Source organism: Anabrus simplex, chromosome 2, assembly GCF_040414725.1.
Source record: "Anabrus simplex isolate iqAnaSimp1 chromosome 2, ASM4041472v1, whole genome shotgun sequence".
Classification (NCBI taxonomy): Eukaryota; Metazoa; Arthropoda; class Insecta; order Orthoptera; family Tettigoniidae; genus Anabrus; species Anabrus simplex.
Window position 1 is genome coordinate 1023612591 of NC_090266.1, and position 25117 is coordinate 1023637707.

Genomic DNA, 25117 nt, shown 5'->3' on the forward strand with positions numbered 1-25117 from the left:
GCATTGAGGTATAAGTCATGATCTAAAAATAGGGTTTGCGTAGTAGCTCTCAGCATATATAGCAGGAGAATTACTAATATCGACGGCTAAGAACGAGAGGGTAAAAACAAAATATTGAAATACAATTTTGCCAGGGCATTTCGGTTAAATCGGGTTTCGGTTGAACGAAGTTCGGTTAAGCGGGGCTCTACTGTATGTTCATTTTTTCATACACACCGCATGTACCAGCCATTTCGCCACGAAATGTCCGTAATTCTTGTTATAAAAACAACATTCAGTTTCATTTTCATTGCTCATTTTGCAGTGCCAAATATTCACTCTCTAGACCATCTTGATATTTCCTAGCCCACGCCCGAGTTAAAGGTGAAAATATGACTTGTCTTTAGATCTATTGCTTTTATGAAAGCATTTTATCAATCACTACTGATCTGCATTTAGGGCAGTCGCCCAGGTGGCATTGAACATCACCCTTGGTAAGTTATTCCAATCCCTAACTCCCCTTCCTATAAATGAATATTTGCCCTAATTTGTCCTCTTGAATTCCAACTTTATCTCCATATTGTGTCTTTCCGACTTTTAAAGACGCCACTCAAACTTATTCGTCTACTAATGTCATTCCACGCCATTTCTCCGCTGACAGATCGGAACATACCATTCAGTCGAGCAGCTTGTCTCCTTTCTCCCAGTTCTTCCCAGCCCAAACTTTGCAACATTTTTGTAACGTTTTTCGGAAATCACCCAGAAGAAATCGAGCTGCTCTTCTTTGGATTTTTTCCACTTCTTGAATCAAGTAAACCTGGTGAGGGTCCCATACACTGGAACTATACTCTAGTTGGGGTCGTACCAGAGACTTATAAGCCCTCTCCTTTACATCCTTCCTACAACCGCTAAACACCCTCATAACCATGTGCAGAGATCTGTATCCTTTATTTACAATCCCACTTATGTGATTACCCCAATGAAGATCTTTCCTTATATTAACACCCACATACTTACAATGATCCCCAAAAGGAACTTTCACCCCATGAACGCAGTAATTAAAACTGAGAGGACTTTTCCTATTTGTGAAACTCATAACCTGACTTTTAACCCCGTTTATCAACATACCACTGCTTGCTGTCCATCTCACAACATTATGGAGGTCATTTTGCAGTTGCTCACAATCTCGTAACTTATTTATTACTCTATAGAAAATAATTCCCCTCTTAATTATTACAGGGTCAGATAAAGCTTCGCCTACTCTAATTCTCTGAGATCTATTTTCTGGAAATAAAGCCACCCATTCAGTCACTCTTTTGTCTAGTCCAATTGCACTCATTTTTGCCAATAGTCTCCCATGATTCACCCTATCAAATGCTTTAGACAGGTCAATCGCTATACAGTCCATTTGACCTCCAGAATCCAAAATATCTGCTATATCTCGCTGGAATCCTAAAAGTTGAGCTTCAGTGGAATAACCTTTCCTAAAACGGAATTGCCTTCTATCGAACCAGTTATTAATTTCGCAAACATGTCTAATATAATCAGAAAGAATGCCTTCCCAAAGCTTACATGTAACGCATGTCAAACTTACTGGCCTGTAATTTTCAGCTTTATGTCTATCACCCATTCCTTTATACACAGGGGCTATTATAGCAACCCTCCATTCATGTGGTATAGCTCCTTCAACCGAAATATAATCAAATAAGTACTTCAGATATGGTACTATATCCCAACACATTGTCATTAGTATATCCCCTGAAATCTTATCAATTCCATCCGCTCTTCGAGTTTTCAACTTTTGTATCTTATTGCAAATATCATTTTAATCATATGTAAATTTTAATACTTCTTTATCATTAGTCACCTCCTCTATCTGGAAATTTTCCTTGTAACCAACAATCTTGCACGTTATAAATTTAATATTAGAGCCCGTATTGTCAAAGTATCAACTTGTGAAAATTTAGATTTTATAATTCCACCTTTACAATACTGTAATTGTCTTTATTACAAAGACTACATTAAATTACACTCCTGAAACATGTTTCGTCCTCTCATAGGACATCTTCAGTCACAAATACAAATACATAACATTAAAAATAAGGCGAGGACACATTAAAATAAGTGAATGCAAAGTCTTTATATCCTGTGACGCGGCGTGATAGCGTCTTGTCAATCTTCAATGTTAAAATGGTGCAGTGTGAACATGATATGAAGCATGAAGTCCAATTAAAATCATATGTTAAAACTGTTGTTCAAAACAACGAATTGTCAATTATAAAACACCGTAAGTGGATATGCAAATAAAATTATGTGCATATTGTACATAAAACAGTGTTGTGGTGATGCCACATTATAATAGATTTCTTGATTAGGAGGTGGAGTTATACTGATGCTAGTTGAACCTGATTGTGTGTTGACAATAGGGGCCTAAAAAAGAAAAAGAAAATATGAATAAACTGAAGAATAAAATGCCGTTAAAATGTGAACTAAGAGCCCATCCAGTCACTCACCTCCTTGCCCGTCCTACATCGACCACTCCACCTCAAGTGCTAAGGCTAACAAAAAAAACCCAACAATCTTTACATACTGCTACACTGAATACTTCTGCCTTTTGAAGATCCTCACATACACACTCTCCTTGTTCATTAATAATTCCTGGAATGTCTTTCTTGTACCTGTTTCTGACTTAAAGTACCTATACATACCCTTCCATTTTTCACTAAAATTTGTATGACTGCCAATTATGCTTGCCATTATGTTATCCGTAGCTGCCTTCTTTGCTAGATTCAATTTCCTAGTAAGTTCCTTCAATTTCTCCTTACTTCCACAGCCATTTCTAACTCTATTTCTTTCCAGTATTCAACTTCTTCTTGGTCTCTTTATTTCTCTATTATAATAAGGTGGGTCTTTATCATTCCTTACCACCTATAAAGGTACAAACCTGTTTTCACATTCCTCAACAATTTCTTTAAACCCATCCCAGATTCTGTTTACATTCTTATTTACCGTTTTCCACCGATCATAATTACTTTTTAAAAACTGCCTCATGCCTGCTTTATCAGCCATACGGTACTGCCTAATAGTCCTACTTTTAAAACCTTCCTTTCTATCACACTTGTTTTTAACTACGACAAAAACAGCTTCGTGATCACTAATACCATCTGTTACTTCGGTTTCTCTATAGAGCTCATCTGGTTTTATCAGCACAACGTCCAGGATATTTTTCCCTCTAGTTGGTTCCGTCACTTTCTGAATCAGTTGTCCTTTCCATATGAGCTTATTTGCCATTTTTGGTCATGCTTCCTGTCGTTCGCATTTCCATCCGAATTGACATTTGGTAAGTTAAGATCTCCCGCTACAATCACATTCCTTTCCATATCGTTTCCACATAGCTGATTATCTTATCAAATAATTCTGAATCCGTGTCAGCACTACCCTTTCCCGGTCTATACACTCCAAAGACATCAAGTTGCCTATTATCTTTAGAAATGAGCCTTACACCGAGAATTTCATGATTCTCATCTTTAACTTTTTCGTAGCTTACAAATTTTTCTTTCACCAGAATGAATACTCCCCCTCCCACCATTCCTATCCTATCTCTACGATACACACTCCAGTTCAGTGCATCCATTACATCATTTCTCAGCCATGATTCAACTCCTGTTACAATATCTGGTAAATATATATATACTGTATATTAAATTATTTCTATTGCTTTCTTTACAATACTTCTACAGGTCAACACTAACATTTTTATGTCATCCCTACTTGACTTTCAGATCTCTGTACCCTCATCACCGCTCCCGATACAACCCCGTTTCCCTGAATGTACCTCCCTATGACCCTTCTAAACAAATTTCCTAACTTATACGTACCACTGCGGTTTAAGTGAAGGCCATCTGAGTGCAGATCGCTATCTCCTACCCACCCATTAGGGTCTAGAAATTTCACTCCTAATTTCCCACATACCCACTCCATAGTCTCATTTAAATCCCCAATCACTCACCAGTCAGTATCCCTCCTACACAGTATTCCACTGATAGCAATCTCCGCTTTCTGAAACTTCACCCGTTCTGCATTTACCAGATACCACACATCCCCATCTATGTTGGTACTTATATTAACTTGCCTTACGTTGTTGGTACCAACGTGAAACACTACCATCTTCTCATTCCCCTCCTCCTTCTCTTCTACTTTTCTCAGCAACTGCCTCAACCTAATTCCTGGATAACACTCTATCCTGGTTTCTCTTTCCTCCACTCACTTTCCCCACGTATTTGACGATGGAATCCCCCATGACCAAAGCCTCAACCTTACCCACCAACTTTGATCCCCTCCCTTGCTGGTCAGCCCTATCTTTCCTGATACCTGCAGAAGCTATTTTCTCCGCCCTATTCTCCCTCCCATGACCCTGTTCCACCTGTATTTTCCTACCCTCTACATTTCCCTTTCCTACCTTTTCCCTTCCTCCTACTTCCACACATCTCAGCAACAGTTCCCTGTTCCTCATCTTCCTTCTGTTGCTTTACCTGGAGTGGCTCGTACCGATTTCTCACAGACACCGTCCTGAATTCAGATCCTGAATAGAGCCCTTAGCCTGCAATCTCCTTCCCCTTAGAACATTAGACCACCTGTCTTCTACAGTTCCCCCCCTCCTCTTTACTTCCCATACCTATTTTACACCTGCTGTAACCTGTACATTGTTTGAGAGAGGACTACCTTCCTTCCTGTCTTCTGTGAGAATCCTAATTATCTCCCTCAAACTCTCCAACTCCTCCCTCATACCCCTCAATGCCTCGCCACACCCACAGTTCCTACACTTGCACTCTTTAGCCATTCTTTACGGGGAAAAGAAAAAGAAAAGAAGAAATAAAATAATTTGTTTTGTGTAAAAAAAATGAACGAAAAGAAATATTGTCTTGGATAGTATTCAAAGATCACACGACAATTAGGTAATTAATATACTACTACACTATAAAACTACTTAGTCGTATTCTATTTTCATCCCATAACACCCTAACAGATAAAACTACTGTTAATTACTGAATACCGAAAGGAATACACAAAAATTACACAATTCTATACCGCAGTTAGGCCTCTACTAATTAAAACAACATAATTTTTGTAAGAGAGTTTCTACAGATACTTCTACTATACCATACATTCTTTTACAATATTAAAATAAGCACGCTAATTTGTATTAAGCTATTACTCGTATACTACTGTACAATACACTACAATAATCAGACGAATCCTAATTACAATACCGGTACCGTATGTCACTACTAAGCACAAACAGAAATTGAAATTGCATGTTTGAAATTTGCACGAACTACTGTACACAAAGATTAACCAACAAAACTAAATGCTTAGACAGATTATTATTAGTACTGTGCTCTAATAGATTCACACACAAAGATACACAAAAATACAGCATGTAGGATACTGTACTATCTAAATATACCGTATCTGCATTACAATTCTAAACTGAAATGTGGTTATATGAATTTTACCGCTGGTGGATTACTATAATTTTCCGTACTATGAGGGACGGAGGATATAAGTGTCCTCAAATGCCGAAAAATAAGAGGTTGTCTATAATAATTTCTGTGAAAACTACGCCGGGGGCTTTAACTGGAATGTTATTACGATAGGCCCTATAGGAATTTAATTATTAACTTTTAATCGATGTATGAACGAAGGTGCAAAGTACAGTACAATGTGTGCCGGGGCCTTAGACTACAAATTATCGGAATAAAGTAATCCGCTGATTTTGTGTTTGTTCACACAAGTACCATATGCATGTAGCCCGTACTCTTTGATCTCGTCGAAATGAACGGTATCAACAATCGTCAACAATCCAAAAACCGTTAATTACCGTAATTATCCAGTGAACATTCGGTATAATCTCTTTAACTTTTTAAATCGAAGTTTACAGGCGTATCATGTTATTTAATTTAGTAAATCATTACCTTAGCGATAGTTTAAACGGATATCTATACGAAATACCGAAAAAGTTGCAGCGGAAGTTACGGTACTATTCCTTATGATAATCTGCCATTGTAAGTATTATACCAACGAACCTACATAAATTTACAAATATTTTTAAAGTTAATATTATTACCTAAAGTGTCCGACTCGTTGGCTGAACGATCAGCTTCCTGGCCTTCGGTTCAGAGGGTCCCGGGTTCGATTCCGGGCCGGGTCGGGGATTTTAACCTTAATTGGTTAATTCCAATGGCATGGGGGCTGGGTGTATGTGTTGCCTTCATAATAATTTCATCCTCATCACGACGCGCAGGTCGCCTACGGGAGTCAAACAGAAAGACCTGCACCTGGCGGGCCGAACCCGTCCTGGGATATCCCGGCACTAAAAGCCATACGACATTTCATTTTTCATTACCTAAAGTATTTTCTTAACCTAAATTCGAAACAAGGTACACCTAGCTAGCCTACTTAACCTAGACATGTTTGCGAAATTAATAACTGGTTTGACAGAAGGCAGTTTGGGTTTATGAAAGGTTATTCCACTGAAGCTCAGCTTGTAGGATTTCAGCAAGGTATAGCAGATATCCTGGATTCAGGAGGCCAAATGGACTGCATTGCTATCGACCTATCTAAGGCATTTGATGGGGTAGATCATGGAAGACTACTGGCAGAAATGAGTGCTATTGGACTAGAAAACATAGTGACTGAATGGGTGGCTATATTTCTAGAAAATAGAACTCAGAGAATTAGAGTAGGCGAAGCTTTATCTGACCCTGTAATAATTAAGAGTGGAATTCCTTAAGGCAGTGTTATTGGACCTTTATGTCTTCTTATATATATCAATGGTCCGACTCGTTGGCTGAACGGTCAGCGTACCGGCCTTCGGTTCAGAGGGTCCCGGGTTCGATTCCCGGCCGGGTCGGGGATTGTAACCATAATTGGTTAATTCCAATGGCACGGGGGCTGGGTGTATGTGTTGTCTTCATCATCATTTCATCCTCATCAAAACGCGCAGGTCGCCTACGGGAGTCAAATACAAAGACCTGAACCTGGCGAGCCGAACCTGTCCTGGGATCTCCCGGCACTAAAAGCCATACGACATTTCATATATATCAATGATATGTGTAAAGAAATGGAATCAGAGGTAAGGCTTTTTGCCGATGATGTTATTTTCTATAGAGTAATAAATAAGTTACAAAATTGTGAGCGGCTGCAGGGTGACCTCGATAGTGTTGTGAGATAGACGGTGTGCAATGGTTTGATGATAAAGGGGTTAACAGTCAGGTTGTGAGTTTCACAAATAGGAAAAGTCCTTTCAGTTTTAATTACTGCGTTCATGGGGTGAAAGTTCCTTTAGGGGATCATTGTAAGTACCTAGGTGTTAATATAAGAAAAGACCTTCATTGGGGTAATCACATAAATATGATTGTTAATAAAGGGTACAGATCTCTGCACATGGTTATGAGGGTATTTAGGGGTTGTAGTAAGGATGTAAAGGAGATGGCGTATAAGTCTCTGGTATGACCCCAACTAGTGTATGGTTCCAGTGTATGGGACCCTCACCAGGATTACTTGATTCAAGAACTGGAAAAATCCAAAGAAAAGCCGCTCGATTTGTTCTGGGTGGTTTCCGACAAAAGAGTAGCGTTAAAATAATGTTGCAAAGTTTGGGCTGGGAAGACTTGGGAGAAAGGAGACAGCTGCTCGATTAAGTGGTATGTTCCGAGCTGTCAGTGGAGAGATGGCGTGGGAGGGCATCAGTAGACGAATAAGTTTGAGTGGTGTCTTTAAAAGTAGTAAAGATCACAATATGAAGATAAAGTTGGAATTCAAGAGGACAAATTGGGGCAAACATTCGTTTATAGGAAGGGGAGTTAGGGATTGGAATAACTTACCAAGGGTGATGTTCAATCATTTTCCAAGAAAAGGCTAGGAAAACAACAGATAGGGAATCTGCCACCTGGGTGACTGCCCTAAATGCAGATCAGTAGTGATTGATTGATTGATTGTAATTTACTGAAGACCAACTGAATTACAAGTTGTTACAAAATTTAAATAAATATCACTACTCCCAATTTATACCAACAAGCACTAAACACCACTAAATAAATAGCACTAAATGAATCACAAACACACAAAATTAATCTATTTCAATAGGTTTTAACTACTTTAGCACTACAATAATGCAAGAGCTCTCTCAACAGCCAACCGTTCACAAGCGCAGCCAACAATGGACTTCTAGTATTTAATTCCTTATTGAAACTCTTCGTTTTACCGTAAATTATTTAAAGGTCACGTCCCGGGACGGTTTATGACATCATTAGCAGAAGACTGGACTCACACTCTGTCTTCCGTTTTTTTCTGTTTTAGATCCGCTGAAGGACGATGGTAATAAGACGGATTCAGCTATATTGAAGGGTCTTATTGAGGGGACGGATATCTACAGAAGAAATCTGGCCCATGAGGAGGATTTGGCGCAGATGGCCCACGTTAATGCAACTACAGTACCTAAGTCGGGTATTGCTGAATACTTCAAGCAAGCACTCGTACATCAAAGCAAGGCTAGCGCCATAGCAGCTGCCGTCACAGAGGCGTAAGTATTGCGAATATTCCAAAAAGTTTTAAAATACATCAAACAAAGGGTGTCTGTATTGTGTGTAATATATTATGAAACAAGCCATTTCCTCACATACAAACATATACCTGGAAACAAGTGATACTCACTCTACCTGTTCGCAACCACTCACTCGTAAACCAAGAAAATCTATTCTCAGAAGGACCGATCACTCTTAATAATGGATCATATTTTATCTCTTGTGATCGCTTTCCACGTTAATTAAAGTATCAATCAATCAATCAATCAATCAATCAATCAATCAATCAATCAATCAATCAATCAATCAATCAATCAATCAATCAATCAATCAATCAATCAATCAATCAATCAATCAATCAATCAATCAATCAATCAATCAATCAATCAATCAATCAATCAATCAATCAATCAATCAATCAATCAATCAATCAATCAATCAATCAATCAATCAATCAATCAATCAATCAATCAATCAATCAATCAATCAATCAATCAATCAATCAATCAATCAATCAATCAATCAATCAATCAATCAATCAATCAATCAATCAATCAATCAATCAATCAATCAATCAATCAATCAATCAATCAATCAATCAATCAATCAATCAATCAATCAATCAATCAATCAATCAATCAATCATCTGCATTTAGGACTGTCACCCAGGTGGTACATTCCTTATCAGTCCTTTACCTAGCCTTTTCTTATTTTTTTCTGAGAATTTGGAAATTTGTCGAACATTTCTCTTGATAAATTATTCCAATTCCTTACTTCTCATTCTGTAAATGAATATTTGCCAATTTGTCCCCTAGAATTCTAACATTGTCTTAATATTATGATCTTTCCTACTTTTGCAAGCTCCACCCGACCTTATTCATCTACCAATTTTATTCCACGCCATCTCTCCACTGACAGCTCGGAACATACTACTTAAGCGAGCAGCTCGTCTCTTTACTCCCAAATCTTCCCAGTCCAAAGTTTGCAACATTTTCATAATACTATTCTTTTTCCGGAAATCACCAAGAACAAATCGTACTGCTTTCCTTTGGATCTTTTCCAGTTCTCATATGATGTAGTCCTGATGAGGTTGCCATGCACTGTAACCATACATTAATTGGAGTCTTACTAGCGACTTATACGCCCCCTCCTTCACATCCTTACTACAACCCCTAAATACACACACAACCATGTGAAGAAATTAGTAACCTTTCTTCATAGCCTCGTTAATATGATTACCCCAATGAAGACCATTCCTTATATTCACAGCCAGGTGATCCCCATGAGGTCCTATCACTTCAACAATGTAGTAATTAAAACTGAGAAGACTTGTCCTCTTTTGAAACATACGACCTTATTTTTCATCCCGTTTACCATCATACCATTATTTGCTGTCCATCTTACAACAGATCTTTTTGTAATCGCTCACAATCCTGTAACATATTTACTACATTATGCAGTTTAACATCATCTGCAAATAGCCTTATCTGTGATTCCAGTTCTTTACTCATATCATTTATATCCGCTTTCTAAGAAAATATAAAGGACCGATAATACTACCCTCTGGGATCTCCCCAGTCTCTTAATCATTAGGATCATATAACACTTCACGTACTCTAATTTGAGTTCTACTTTCTAGAAGTTTAGCCAGTTGATATATCCCTCAATTCATGTAACATTTTAGAACAATTAGTTTTTAACCCTTACAGTTTAACGAATGACATAGTCTATTTAAGGGCAAAGTGGTAATGCTAGACATAAGAAGAATCACCAGTTCCAAAGTTGTCACCATATACTTTTGTATTGTTTCATCTGATACGACAACTTAAAAATTGGCCAGTGGTATTGTTATGTTATCATAGTAGATTTTGAGAGAGCGCTTGATAAGGCGTGGATCAATGAACTGATATTGAAACACCGCCACCTACCACTCCCTATTGCAATTGTCCGATTGCCCGTCAGTCTCGTCAAATTCCACTCTGCTCAGGTTACAATACATACCACATTAACTTATACCTTACTAATTCAAGCTGGTGTTCCCAAGGTAGTCTTTTGTCCCACCTGCACTACGATCTTTATTGTACCTATATCTCCCAACTCTCCCGTCATTACTGCAGTCTATACCAGTTCGCTGATGATACAGCAATCCGCACACTAGGGGCCAACAATCGCTCCCTCCATTCCTCCATTCCATTAACTACTAGGCACTGAGCTCTTAATTTCAGCCTGTCAGAAACATAATCCTTCGCCGGAATAAGTCAGTGGCATTTATGAGCACTCTTACCTTCTCAGGGTTTCTTCTGGTTCTTCATCACTTGCTGACAGGACTTCGGGAACAGTTAAGATTCTAATTATGTGAAATTAAACACTTGTATAGGTTAAGGCAACATTTATTGAAATCAAGAAAATCGAAGATTTAACTTCTCTAATTCATCAGGAATGATGAATATATTGATCAAAACATGTGTCCAGTACTTGAGGCGTCCAGATGCAAAATGCAGTAAATCCACTTTTGCTCGAAAGTCAGTTGTTGCCACCATTTTGTTCTCTATGCTGTCATCTGTTGATTAGACCCTTAAAACTCAAGCAAAACTGCTTCCGTCTGCTTTAAATCGCACCCCGAAGACAGCCTACAGATGCAAAAGTGTGTGTATTCACATATGTTTGCAAAGCAAAACTGAGTGAATCCATTTTCATCATAAAGAAGCAGAACTTGGTGTATCCTAACCAAGCGCCATTACTTAAGGTGGTTTGCAGGTGCAAAACTAGCTTAATACACACTGTGTCCTGCGTTTGAATAATTCTATTTTACAAGCATTTTCCTCCATGGACGTTAGTTCTGAGCTTTTGCACAAAGCTAAGGCAAAAGCTTTCTATGATGAACTGAAAGTTGAGGACAATGGTGAAATAACCTTCACATTTGATTGCCAGAAAAACCTTACATCGCCTAAGTTGCAAGATCAAAGTGCTTATTATACACGCCAAATGCATGTGTACAATTTTACGATCTGCCAAGCCCCATCAGGTGTGTGGAAAAGACAGTGAAATGCATGTATTTACACTCGGAAATAAACCGATTTTGCAAAGGGATCTAATTAAATTGTGTCCTGTGTGCATCACAGGTTAACATCAACAGATTTGAATGGCATCCACACCATCCACCTAATGTCGGACAACTGTGTAGGGCAAAACAAGAACCAGACAATGCTGGGTATGCTGTGCTTTTGGCTAACACAAGAGGCTCCTGTCAGTGTGAAACGGGTGAAGATCTTCTATCCAATGGTTGGACATTCTTTTCTACCACCCGATAGAATTTTTGGTCGAATAGAAAAAGTTCTCAGGTCGAAAGTTACTGGCATATTACCGAGTGAGTACCATGAAATATTCAAGGATGACGGAATAGTTTTCCAGCTGGGAGCAGATGTCGTCAATCGGTGTTGGAAAGATGCAGTTGCTGATGTCGTCAAGCCCTGTGGTCAGTGGCTCTTCAAATTTGCTCCTGTAAAAAGGGTTGTGATCACCAGGAGTAAACATGGAAACGCACTAGTAAGAGGTGAAGTGGCCTACAGAATGGACGCTGGTGAAGGGAGAGGGATATGCCGACGTGGCAAAGTCTACTCGTCCATGAAGCCGAATGTTATCCAGATTGGAAGAGCCTTAAAGGAAGTGAAAGTTAGGGACATTGATTTTCTGCCTAGAAAGCATTTCGGGGAGACTTAGGAAGAAAACGAAGATCTTGTTTTCTATAAGAATCTGATGGATTCTCAAACAGCTGTGAACAATGCAGAGGAGGACTCAGAGTTTGAAATTCATCCAGAAGACAATGAGTTGCCTGTGTAATTTCGATGGGACAGGACAGGACTTGCAATGTTGCGGCCTTTTTATTTCTTGCAGACTATCATTTGATGTCATATACTATGTAATCACACTTAACTGGAGTCAATAAATAATTTATTTTGTCATTTGAACCAGCATTAAGGCATCTTCTTTCCAATTACGTTGTGATAATATCTCTACAGGAGCAAACCTACCTAGATTCATGAAAACGGGAGCAAAACTCGGTGAATCCAAACAATTTTAGGTAATAACTAAAAAAATAAAACCCCAATATTTTAAAGGTTGTCATAAAAATAGTCCGTAAGGGAATATAAATCTACAATGAAAATGAATTTTGCATATCTGCGAGCCAAAGGTAGCAAGACGTTTTTCGCGTTTCCTGAAAAAATGTTCTGGTGCATTCACAGCGTTTTGCTTCTGGACGCCTCACTTATGAATCGCATGACCATGATCTCTCACAATGTTGCCTGAAGGGACAAGAAAAAGAAAACCACCATGAATGATTCTAACTTCCTCCGAAAATAACCACAAAACAACTGAAAGTGGATCTGTCGAATTGCACTAACAACCGTAGGTTGCTCCATGTGATGCTGCAAAGTATACCTCTCGAGTCTCGAGCTCCACACTTTCTCTGAATTGTTAATGCAGTTCACTAACTTCAACATCGTAAAGGATTATTGGGAGTCACATGAGCCCTTAATCGAATCGGATTGAACGCCGACGTTCCTGTGGATCGAATGTCATAAATACTGAATTTAAGTTACTAGGGCTGATGGAAAAAGGATAAGTCGAATTGATTGAGTATTGGATTGAAGATCCCAAATAAGAGTTAATTGCATCAACATGCCAAAATAAACAAGCTAACATGAATCATTAATTACCTAATAAATGCTCAAGTGCATTTGTCAACAACAAGACTCCAATTAAAACAATAATTAAAAGGTAATCATTTGGAGGCGAGGCTCCCACAACAAAATATACAAATGAAATGACTTTCAAATTTAATACCCACTTGACACTTCGGCTTAAGTTTGTAACTGTCACCTTTACGCTTAACAAGATTTAATTATTAACGATAGATTTAACTGACTCGAATGTCCTCAAAAAGAGAAATATTAAAGGAAAAACGAAGGTTTTCTTAAGAATTTAATTACAACGTAAAGCTTAGTTTGTTTTATTGCTTTATTGACTGCTCAAGTCGCATGACCGTCACTTGTCTGCAGCTTCCTGAAAGAAATACGTGTGCTTCTACTAATATCTTACCATTCTAACTGTTTACCGTCGTTAACAAAAAATGAACCAATCGTCCATCATAATTACACTTGCGGATCACGCCGAGCGAACGCCTCGAGCATCAACGTACAACGATCAGAACAATAAAAATCATAAATGACGAACTACTCGTATACTGCCCGCGTGAGACATGGAACCAATGTCCCAATGCTTGGACTAGGGCTTACCGTACACCCGTTCCATAAGACTTCACGTGATTACGAGTATGCGGCTCGACAGCGATTCCCGGCTCACTTTGGGAAAAGACGCCCAATTGCTTCGATTCTGGTAACACAACGACCTTAAATATCTAATAGAACGTACAACCGTGATACAACCTCGCCATCTATGATCACTACCCTAACGTGATATCACTACCGTGAAAAACCAACAACAACAAAATTCAACCAAAATGGGCCATGTCCTTGGCGTGGAATAACTACAAGGTTAAATGTCACCATATCGTAAATTATACAATGGTTTAATGTGGAATAACAATACGCTGAAGCTGCCATAACTCGCCTGCTTCTAATAGTCAAAGAATGAAATCTTTCCAACCAGTGAAATGACAATATCAACTTGCGGCCGGCTGAATATCTGGTCCCGGTCGGCAAACCTTCGGCTGAACCTATTTTTTTGTTAGCTTCTGTCGCCTCGCTATCCAGACACAACTATAAACCTGCAAATTATAGATACGAGTAGTTACTTTTGAACAGTTCTGCGGCCACCGCCACCACACGCCATTGGGAGAGGCCACCTCCACACGGAATGTGCTGACAAATAGTGCACGCTTAACCCCACATGACCTTACTTGACGGGCGATTTGAAAAGTAGGGCGGTAAGCTAAGAGCGCACCCTAAACTACACGCGATGTTACGCTGGCTACGTGGTAAGCCTTAACCTCGCAGACCTCGAGTTCGACATTACGCTTAAATACTTTAACCTTACAGACCCAAGTTTGATGGCCAAGTGTGCAAGCCGAACCTAACTGCCAAGGTGATTATGGCGAAGAGTGCAAGCATAACTTAACATGCACGAATTCTACTCCAAGTTTTACCTCACAGGCTTAACCTTACAAGGGCGTTAGCTTTACAAACCCAAGTTTGATGCCAAAGAGTGTTAGCTTAACCTAACTGCCAAGGTGATTAAGGACAAGAGTGCTAGGTAAACAGGCATAGATTTAATGCCAGGCTTAACCTTACAAGGGCATTACAGACTGAAGTTTGATATTCGATCCCAGGCTTAATCTAACTAGATAAGATGAGGCATGGTCCAGGGGCTTTTGGAGCTGAGCTTGGTACAGGATGGCAGCTACACATATTGTATTGATGGGACTAGGGAGCTTGTATAAGCCTTAATACGTAAGTTTTATTCATAGGGTTGTAACATTGGGAAGCATCTTTGGGGCTCGAAGGTGAGCGACTGCAGAGTCATTCCTCCTCCTCCTCATAGACTCAGATTTCTTCCTCTTCATCATCCTCCTCCACCTCCTCATAGGCTTAGTAGCGAGTGACTATCTCCTCCTCCTGAGTGCAAGCTTAATCTAACAGGCAAGAATTCGACTCCAAGGTTAACCTTACAGGCCCTGGATTCGACCCCAGGCTTAACCTTACAACAGTGTTAGCTTTACAGACTCAAGTTTGATGCCCAAGAGTGTTAGCTTAACCTAACTGCCAACGTAATTATGGACAAGAGTGCTAGCCTAACCTAACAGGCACGGATTTGACGGATGGCTTAACCTTACTAGGGCGTTAGAGTCTGAAGTATGAGATTCGGTTCGACTCTTAACCTAATTAGACAGTTGAGACATGGTCCTGGGAAACATTAAGGGGCTTCGATGCTGAGCTTGGTAGAAGCTGAACTTGGAACAAGATGACGGCTACACTATGTACTGATAGGACTAGGGAGCTGGCGTAGGGCTAACTTGTGCTTTCATCATAGGGGCCGTAACTTTAGAAGCTGAACTCGGAACAAGATGGCGGCTACACATTGTACTGATGGTACCAGGGAGATGGTGTAAGGCTTAATAAACATGCTTTATTCAGAGGGGCATTGAGTTGAAAGGCGACCTTAGGTCTTGGAGCTGAGCGACCACATAAGGAGCAATAGTGCAAATGGACTAAAGGAATAAAGGGAAAAATAGCTTAAGAGGAATAGGGCAAAAGGGGCAAGGGAAAATCGATAAAAGTGCAAATGTTCTAAAGCTAAAATGCCTAAAGGAAAATTGCTAAAGGGCTAAAGGGCAAAAGGGCTAAATGGCAAAAGAGTAAAAGGGCAAAGGGAAAAAGGGCTAAATGGCTAAAGGGAAAAAGGGCTAAATGGGTACAGGGAAAAGGGGCAAAAGGGTGAACGGGCTAATGGCTAAAGGGCAAAAGTCAGAAGGGCAAAGAGGCAAAAGGGCAAAAGTTCAAAATGGAAAAATTACTAAAGGGCAAAAGGGTTAGAGGAAGTGAGCTATGGTATAGTTCTCAGTGCTGAATTTGGTACAAAATAGTGGTACGGGACCAGGGAGATAGTGTACTGCTTAACACATGTCCTTTTTCATAGGGACATAGCTTTAGAAAGCTACTTCAAGGTCTTGAAGCTGAGCGACTGCACAGTCAAATACTCTAGCATCCAAGTTGATGCGTAACGCAGCGTTGGTTTTTAGTGCTTTGAACACTGAATTTTTGATTTTAACTTTTTATAGCTTATAGATTTGAACTCTAGAGACTTATAGTAGTTTACAGTATTATTTACTTCGCTTAGAGATTGAAACTTTGTGTTCAGAACCGAAGAAACTTGGGCTACAAATGATAGGGAATGAAACACAGGGCTCTTCCGTTTGGACTGCCGAGTATCCTGCTAAGTAAATGACTGTGCATTGAAAGCGTGCATTTAATTCAAAATCATAAAGTTTGAACAGCTGAAATTAAAAATCCCCAGCCCGACTGGCAACCGAACTCGGCGTTCTTTCCCTTGGATTGATGACTATCATTGTAACTAAATGACTGTGCGTTAAATTCAAAACACTGAACCTTCGAGGTAAATGAATTTAAAAATGTTAAATAAAATCGCCGATCTGATTACGAATCGAACCCGCAGCTCCTTAATTTGGCAACAAACAAGCATGACTATACATTAAAATCTGGTAAGAATTGGAGGTTAGAAGCATCATCCCTACTAGGATTCTAACCTGGAACTCTGTTGGACCCAAAGCTGTCTAAATCAGAAAAATTCAAACACCTAACACTGAGCAAAGAAGAACATATCGCCAACTCGGGGCTGCGAACATGGAGCTCACGTGAACTCAAATATAAAGAGCTTAAGTGCTTAAGAAGAAATAAAAGTTTAAAAAATCCTAATCCCGACAAGGGGTCGATGACCAGTTTCTCTTTCACTGAAAACTCGTGTGAACTATTAATACAAAGTATTTTAACAGACTATGGTGAAAGGTAATGTGGTAAATATAGTATAAAAGTAAGGTCGCAGCAGTATGTACGAGCAAGTTGATTAGACTTCAAAGTATTTGCCGAGGCAGGATATACAATGTTCATTGTTTTTTTTAATATTTTTAGCCTGGAGCCCTGCACAGTTATCACCAAAATAGGCTGAGTAGTCAGAGCTTGAATTAAATAAACTTGATGTGCACGACAGATGCGCGGGTTAGAATCTTTACAATTTTAAGGTAGGCAGGGTCCCATGTTCAACTTCCGTTCGAGGTGAGGATAATGTGAAGCTCCATGTGAAGCTCCATGTGAAGCACTTCACAGCCTGTCAGTGTTAGTGTACAGGAAGGATCCTTAGTCATCAATAAGGAGATCCGGGTTTCGAATAAAGATAATAGACATTTACTTTTATTGTGCTCCGTTACTCTGTTGTGTAACTGCACCATACTAACAGTCTTTCCCTGTCCACTCCGAATGCTTGTAGTGAGTGCGTAGTTTATTATCACTGACCCCTCGAAGGGCTGTCATAGAAATGTAAGTATGCTACCTGCCATGTACAGTGCGGAATAGGTTAACAAATTAAGCATATTCAAGCAAATGATTCTTAGCTCCGACGAAGCGTAACCGTGAGAAACAGGAATCGAGTCCTACTAAACGCATTGGTTTGTTTACATTTATAGCGTTGCGGTAACCAAATACGTGTGAAATCTAGCATTGTGCTATTGATTATGTTAGTCCTGAAGAGGACTAAGTTAGACATGGCTTAATACCTCGTCCAGTATCCATCGGCCTGAACAACTTGTCGGAGCCGACGAGGCATTGACTCGAAAAGCTTCCTAAAGTATTTCTCGTCAAGGGCGTTCTCCTCTTATATATCCAATATAAAGCCCCACAAGGAATCATGTGAAACCGTGGGAGGGTGAGACCAGCCTTTCCTTATACGGCGTTTCTACCTTGCCCAAACACGTTCAAAGGAATTCAAGTCTGTAACTCGAGGGTCCTAATAGAGCAGTTCAGTGGAGCCCTGCTCAAGAAAATGGCAACGAACACGACCGCTTGTGTCTGGATAGCACTCTCTCACATTCGGAACATTAATATTCTGCAGAATATTGTTCCGATATCAGACGACCATCTATTCGATGAAGCACTCCAACCCCATCCAACGAAACCTACATCGAACACGACACAGATATTTGGCCAGCGTGTGAATACTCGGTTATATATCTATTGTCGTACCGGGCTCCCGGTGGCATGTAAACATGAACCGACCCGACCAACGGCGAACTGAAAAAGGTCTCGTTAGATATCACAAGATCCCAATCAGGATACAACTCCATCTCGGCAAAGGCGCACCGATCCATAGTCTATTCATCGGAGAGAGACTCTTTGGCGGCAGATTTTCTGCAATGGTGTCCGGCTTCGCGTAACCGTTTAGAAAACGGGTATGGACATCCAGGAAGTTAGGTCGCCAGCATGAGCTCCACCAAGTTTAAGAACGGGTTCTCCTGTCATGTTCCACCTAACCTGTTGTCTTCTTCCCTAGAGGAAACCCGCTTTAAGACAGTACCCGGTATACGTCCAACGTCCCCTGATCCCCACAACAACTGTATTCACTACTGAGTGAGCAGTCCTAGGCGAAACGCCACTTCGACCTGCTGCCATGCGAATAATAAAATTGCCGTGTTTGGCAAGAATCAGCACTTTCTCTTTTGACGCGTAGTGATAATGCGCTGCGCTTTGTCAGAATCGAGAAAAGCATTTACCACCGAAGTTAGCTTGGCCAGACTTGGTGTGTTCGTTGCCTGACGTCATAGCGGTGCATTCATTAGCGAACACAAAAAAATCCTTCACAGCGGGATTCGAATTTTAGCTGTTATGTAGGCACGAATTATTTAGACTACATCAGACACACTGCGCTACGTGGGAGCGTGCAATGTACTTATAATTTCATAGTTCTGTATGCAAGTGCATGTCACGAGGAGGAGATGGAAGGAAGATGAGAAAGAGTATAGGGGAGAATCAATTTTCAAAATAAAAATATTAAGGGACCGAGCAGATAGCAATGTTGCACCTCTCCGTTCGGGAGGCGAATGGGTTCAAACCACACCGTCGACTGTCCTGAGAGTTGTTTTGCGTAGGTTCCCATTCTCATTCCCAGGCAAAAACCGGCAATATTCCTATTTATAGGCCACGGCCTACCCCTTTTCCTTCGTCCTTAACTGCACCGCAAATCACCGTGCCTAATTTGCGGCTACGAGATAACGGAACATGACCCTGAGGTCCACTATAGTAAAAATACTATAGACGGAAGCGGGGGTTCCTACCACGCACATTGCTGGCGCTGTATGGAAAATTGCATTCCGATTTTCTTTCATAATCTGAAAGGGTACGATTCACATCTATTGCTACGGGATGTAATTCGGACCTTTGGTGAATCCGTACAGATACGGGCGAAAGGGTTCGGAAAAATTGATACCTTGTATGTTTTGACGGAACAGGTAAGATTTAAAATTTGTGACAGTTATAATTTTCTATCTACGTCCTTGTCCAACCTTGCGAAAAATGTTGAACACCGAAGGTATGCTGTAAATGCAGATGAAAAAGCTGTATTCCCATATGAATGGTTTGACACAGCTAATAAACTCAACATGCCCTTACCAAGTGACGATACGGCATGGTTTTCCTCTTTAACAGGCATAGGACAATATAAAACGAAAGCTTTCGCAGTGTGGGATGCGAAAGGAATGCAAAAATTCGAAGAGTATCATAATTATTATCTCGGCCTTGATGTTGCTATATTAGCTGATGTCGCACAGTCTCCTATCAGGCGTACGGAGTAGATCCCGTTCATTTTCAGGGAGCACCGGGCTATACGTGATACTGTGCGCTGAGCCGGAATAACCGCGATTTCAAAATTATTCGTGATGCGAATGTCTACACCTCCATTCAAGACAGTATGCGCGGTGGTGTATCTCAATGTAGCCTATACACCGGTATGCGAATGTTGAAAATAAACCGGATTAATATTTATTGTATCTCGATATTAATTCACTGTACTCTAAATGTATGTTAAATAAGCTTCCGATTGAGCTTTTGTCAAAAAAACCGCGGTACCGGTGAACTGGGAAAGCTGGACGAACCAATCGGATAAATGCTTTTTAGCGGTTGTAGATCTTGAGTACCCCGTGGAAAAGCACGATAGTCATCGTCAAATGCCTCTTGCCCAACATCACTATCTCGAGAGACTGTGCACCACGTTGTTAAATAAAGACAGGTATATGGTGCACACTATCGCACTGAAATTCTACGTTGAAAAAGGTCTGAAAATATCTCGTGTACACGAAGTATATGTATTTTCCCAAGGTTTCGTCTTGAAAGATTATGTTGATGACAACATGGTACAACGACGAAATGCTTGTACGAAACCGTACAGTGATTTGTACAAGCTCATGAATAATGCATTGTACGGGAAGACCTGTGAAAATGTCTTTAAATATAAGAAGTTTAGTGTTTTCAAAGCTAAGATGAATATGAACAGTGGACGGGAAAACTCATTTTTAGTGGGCACTAAGAAGTTTCTCAAAATTGATGACTACTATTTTTGTGAGTTCGAGAACACAGAGATCCATTTAAACAAACCTATTCAATTGGGCTTTGGGATCTTAGAATTCACAAAATTAGAAATTTATTCTTTCATAGTTCACATTTTGCAAGTATTTGGCGAGAATGTCCGCCTATTGTATACTGATACAGATAGCTTGCTGTGGCATTTTCAGTCTCAGCGCTCGCATCCATTGCTAACTATGGTTGAGCTCCAAACTGGACTTCGAAAATGCACCACCAGGCTATGTAATTCGTACACTCGGAACTCACAAAGTAGAAGGACTATGGGAAGATGAGGTAAACTACAAGGAAATAGTAGAGTTTGTGGGTTTACGAGGGAAAACGTACGCCCTGCGTTTCCGAGATGGTTCATCTACTCAGAAACATAAGGGGGTACGAACGAACGCCCGTACTAATACCGGCAAGTGTGAAATTCAGTTTCAAGATTACGTAAATTGCCTCTTTGACGACAAAGCACTATTTGTTGATCAGTATTACATACGGTCTCGACAACACGTTCCTAGATATATATTAAATCGGCACCGTTGGCGACGGGGGCCGGGCTCGCTACTGGGGGCACCGCTGACGTCGGCCCGGCTGGCGACGGGCTGCGCTAACGTTAGCCTTGCTCGCAGACGGATTTCAGTTGTACTATAAGGTAGGGAAAATGGGGGGAGTTAGAAGGTCGCTTCTGGAAAGTTTTCTTGCATAACTGAAGAAGTATAAATACCCCGCGTAGGTATATAAGGACATCAGACTCTCCTCCGCTTCATTATGTCTGCATTAACGACACCTTCGAGCTGGCTCGTTCAAAGTGCCGACCTAAGGGAGCTGTCGCTTGACGACCTCTCAATTCTTCTGCGAGGTATTTTTCATCAGCCAAATTGCAAGTTCGAGCTGCAGGGCGACGATACCATACTTCTGCACCTGCGGTGCTCTACAAAGTGTGAGTCTATCTATCATAAATTTGGGGAATGGGCTGGGTGTCGTCAGAGTGGTTCCGCAATCCATTCATCTTCAAAGGGAGGACTCTCGGCGGTTCCTGGAGCTGACCCGGAAGAGGAGGATTACCACATCGCCAGAACCGCCCTTGGACAACCATCACCCTGGACCATCACAGCGAGCTGGGAGTACATCGCCATCAAAAAGGTTCAAACAATATTCTTGAATCATTAATTAGGAAGTACAAGGCTACCTCGCACAGTTTATTATACGATTTATGTACACCGGACGTATGGACACTGCTTACTGGACATTATTCCCAGGTGTTAGCTAGGGAAATTCAAAATAAAATTTCCTGTTATATTAAGGAAAACTTTGTTCTGAAAGGAAAAATAGATTTCAACACCTGTTGAATTGTGCAGCTGATGGCACCTGCTTTAGCAGAGATACAATATCTGAATTGTTTTATAGAAATAATATTGTTCCTATTGATTTTGTCTGCAACCTTAAGAAAATTCTTAATGAGGAACAACCCAAGGTTAACTCGCTCTTTCTCTATGGACCAAGTAACACAGGAAAGAGTTTTGTAGTGCAGAGCATTGCCGCACACTTCGTGACTGGGTATGCCTCTAGTGTAGGTTCGCTGTCAGAGTTTGGATTTGAGAATTTTCTTAATAAATCTGTCATTGTAATCGAAGAACCATTTTTGGTGGAGTATACTTGTGAGGATATGAAATCTGTTCTTGCTGGTGCTTCTATTCAGATTTCCAAAAAGTACGCAACAAAAACAGGATTTGCTTCGCACGCCTGTGTTAATATCGGGTAATTCCGAATTTCTGGGTAAAGGGTACTTAAGTAAACGTGACGAGCAAGCCTTGGCTAACCGCATGGTGAAATACAACTTACATGTACCTTTTTCGTGTGTGAAACAAATCACACCGAACCAATTTGCTGATTGGGTCGTTTATACCCTTAGGACCTCACAATGTTGAAATTGGGTGGGACTTTGGCTCGGAAACGGTCAATCGACGAAGGCAGCGCTGAGGAACCGTCTGCACAACGGGTGAAACGGGAAGCTGGATCTACTGGTGGTACAGGCAATTCGGGACAGGCTGATATAATTCCTGGCGAGAGTGAATCGCTTGTAGAACGGCCTCTCCCATTTAAGCACATCACGTTCACCTTTACCCAACGGTCATGGGAGGAACTGTCGACAGAGTTGTGTACACTGCCATTAACCGTCGGCTTGATGGCTATGTTAGACGACGAAATGCTAAGTGTTATAAAACACATCATGCCGTGCTGTCTCGGCTATCGCATTCATAAGCCGAAGGTTAGGATGACTAATTTCATCATCCTGACAGACGAACTGCAGGTACGAAGTAACACGCCCATAGAGATGGCGCCGCTTGTTCAACAGAGTAAGATAATTCATTTTATGCCGAAGTATCAGTCGACTACTGGGTACACCATTTCCGACAGTGATAGTGTCGGTACGATAAAATGGAAAGATTTTATGGCGAGTGGGCGTTCCAATTTTCGATATACTTTACCAAAGTCCGAGAATTTTGAAAAACTCAAGTTGTATGAAATTGCATCTCATATTCACGGGAACTTGGAGAATAACGATAATCGTTATCAAGGATACGTCTTAAATGATCTGGAATATACAGAGCATGAACTGATAACGTCACCCTCTACAGACGAAGAGAAGCTCTGGCTCCGTCTAGATCACACATTTGGTGTGGTAGACGAAACGACACAACAGAAGACAATTAAGTCTAATTGGACTCTGGACCCCATGACAATCTCTACTTGCCGAAATAGGGTTTTAATTCACATCTTGGGTGCAAGTGACACAGTCAAATTTGAGGTAGAGACGAATGTAAAAGGTGACCTGTTATATCCCGATAAGATAGAGCCTGTGGGAATGCCAACACCGTTCACGTTCTTTTCTGTGAAAGGAACGGAAAGGGAGTCCCAGCAAATTCTTAGGAAATTTGGTTTTGTTCCAGACCAGAGGGAGGACCTCTAAGTGCCCCGCCATAACCCTTCAGCGTAAAAACAAACCTTTAACTTACATTATTGTCAGGGCCTTGCTCACATCGAAAGCTCCACGGCTTGAAGTAATTATTCTCACCGGGATCCGCAGCCACCACAAACACAAGCGCCTGAGAGGCCATTGCTGACTATGAGTACTGTCTTAACCACACATGACGTGATGATCTAACCTGCCATAACCTAACGGTGATGCGTGAAAGTGCAGGATTAATCTAACAGACTAGGTTTCGACTCCCCGGCTTCTCAACAGGCTTAACCTAACCTTACAGAATTGGGTTCGACTCCCTGAGTAACCTAACAGTCCTACCCTAATCTAACAGGCTTAAGTTCGACTTCTAAGCTAAACTTAACCTAACAGTCTTACCCTAACCTCGAGACTCGTGTTCAACTTCCCAGCTTAACCTAACAATCTTACCCTAATCTTACAGGCAAGGGATCGATACGCCAGCTAACCTCACAAGTTCGAGTTCGACTCCCTGGCTAATCTAACGTCACAGGCTCGATGATGACTCGCTGTTTAACATTCACTTTACAGTCCTAACCTAACCTCACAGACTCGGGCTCAATAATCCGGCTAACCATACAGGCTTAAGTTCGACTCCCTGGCTAACCTTAACCTCACAGGTTCAAGGTAAATGGTTCGATTGCGGCTGAAGTAGTTTAGTGGTTAGCACTTTCTGAGCTCAATATAAACGGTTCGATTCCGACTAACTAGTGCGCGCTTTCGGAGCTCGAGTTTGAGAGGTCGATCCTTGTAGAAATCAGGTGCTTGTGTTACTGGAGAGAGCTCTAGATCGATCCTCGGCTGAAGGAGTGCACGTGTAACGCATAAGGATGGTAGTCTAGGGGCTAATGTACAAGATGTCTACTGAACGCAACTGGCATTTGTTCAGAGTCTCACAACTTATATCCTAGGAGCTCTAGCTGAGTTTGGCTAATTGTTATAGTCTGATCTCTCTTAGTTCACACTCTTACTCCTCTAACGTATCTCAGGAAAAATGGGCAGTCAGCTGGGTTGTGCATTTCTGACTCGGGAGCTAACTTCTTCCGCAATAACATTATACACAGCAGATGCTACCCACAACTTTTCGGCAGAGAGCTTTAATCGAGGGACACATAGCCTGCTTGTAATTTTTCACTAATATAGTCAGTAGCAGAGAACCAATTGAGGCCAGATTCTTGCTTTGCAAAGTCACGCTACTACATTATCTCTCTGCACATCCTGTCTTCGTGTGGTAGGCGTCATTCTGCATACAACATCCTGACTTAAGGTAAACAGAGCACGTGCTCCGGCATTCTTTCGTTTCACTGACATGAAGTCGGGCGTAGATGAAATTTACCATATATATATCCGAAACATTGACCTCAAAAATCTGTTTCAGGCTGTTAATGTTAGCATGTATGTATGTT

At 40.8% G+C, this 25117-nt stretch overlaps 1 protein-coding gene across 1 annotated transcript in view; it reads left to right on the forward strand.

Annotated features, from left to right (window-relative positions):
• The window catches only part of LOC136864648 (peroxidase), a 331409-nt gene that overhangs the window by 68455 nt on the left and 237837 nt on the right, over nucleotides 1-25117 (forward strand). Inside the window, exon 3 of the mRNA XM_067141918.2 lies at nucleotides 8341-8563. Coding sequence (XP_066998019.2) covers nucleotides 8341-8563 — 223 coding nt within the window. The remainder of the gene's footprint in view (nucleotides 1-8340; nucleotides 8564-25117) is intronic.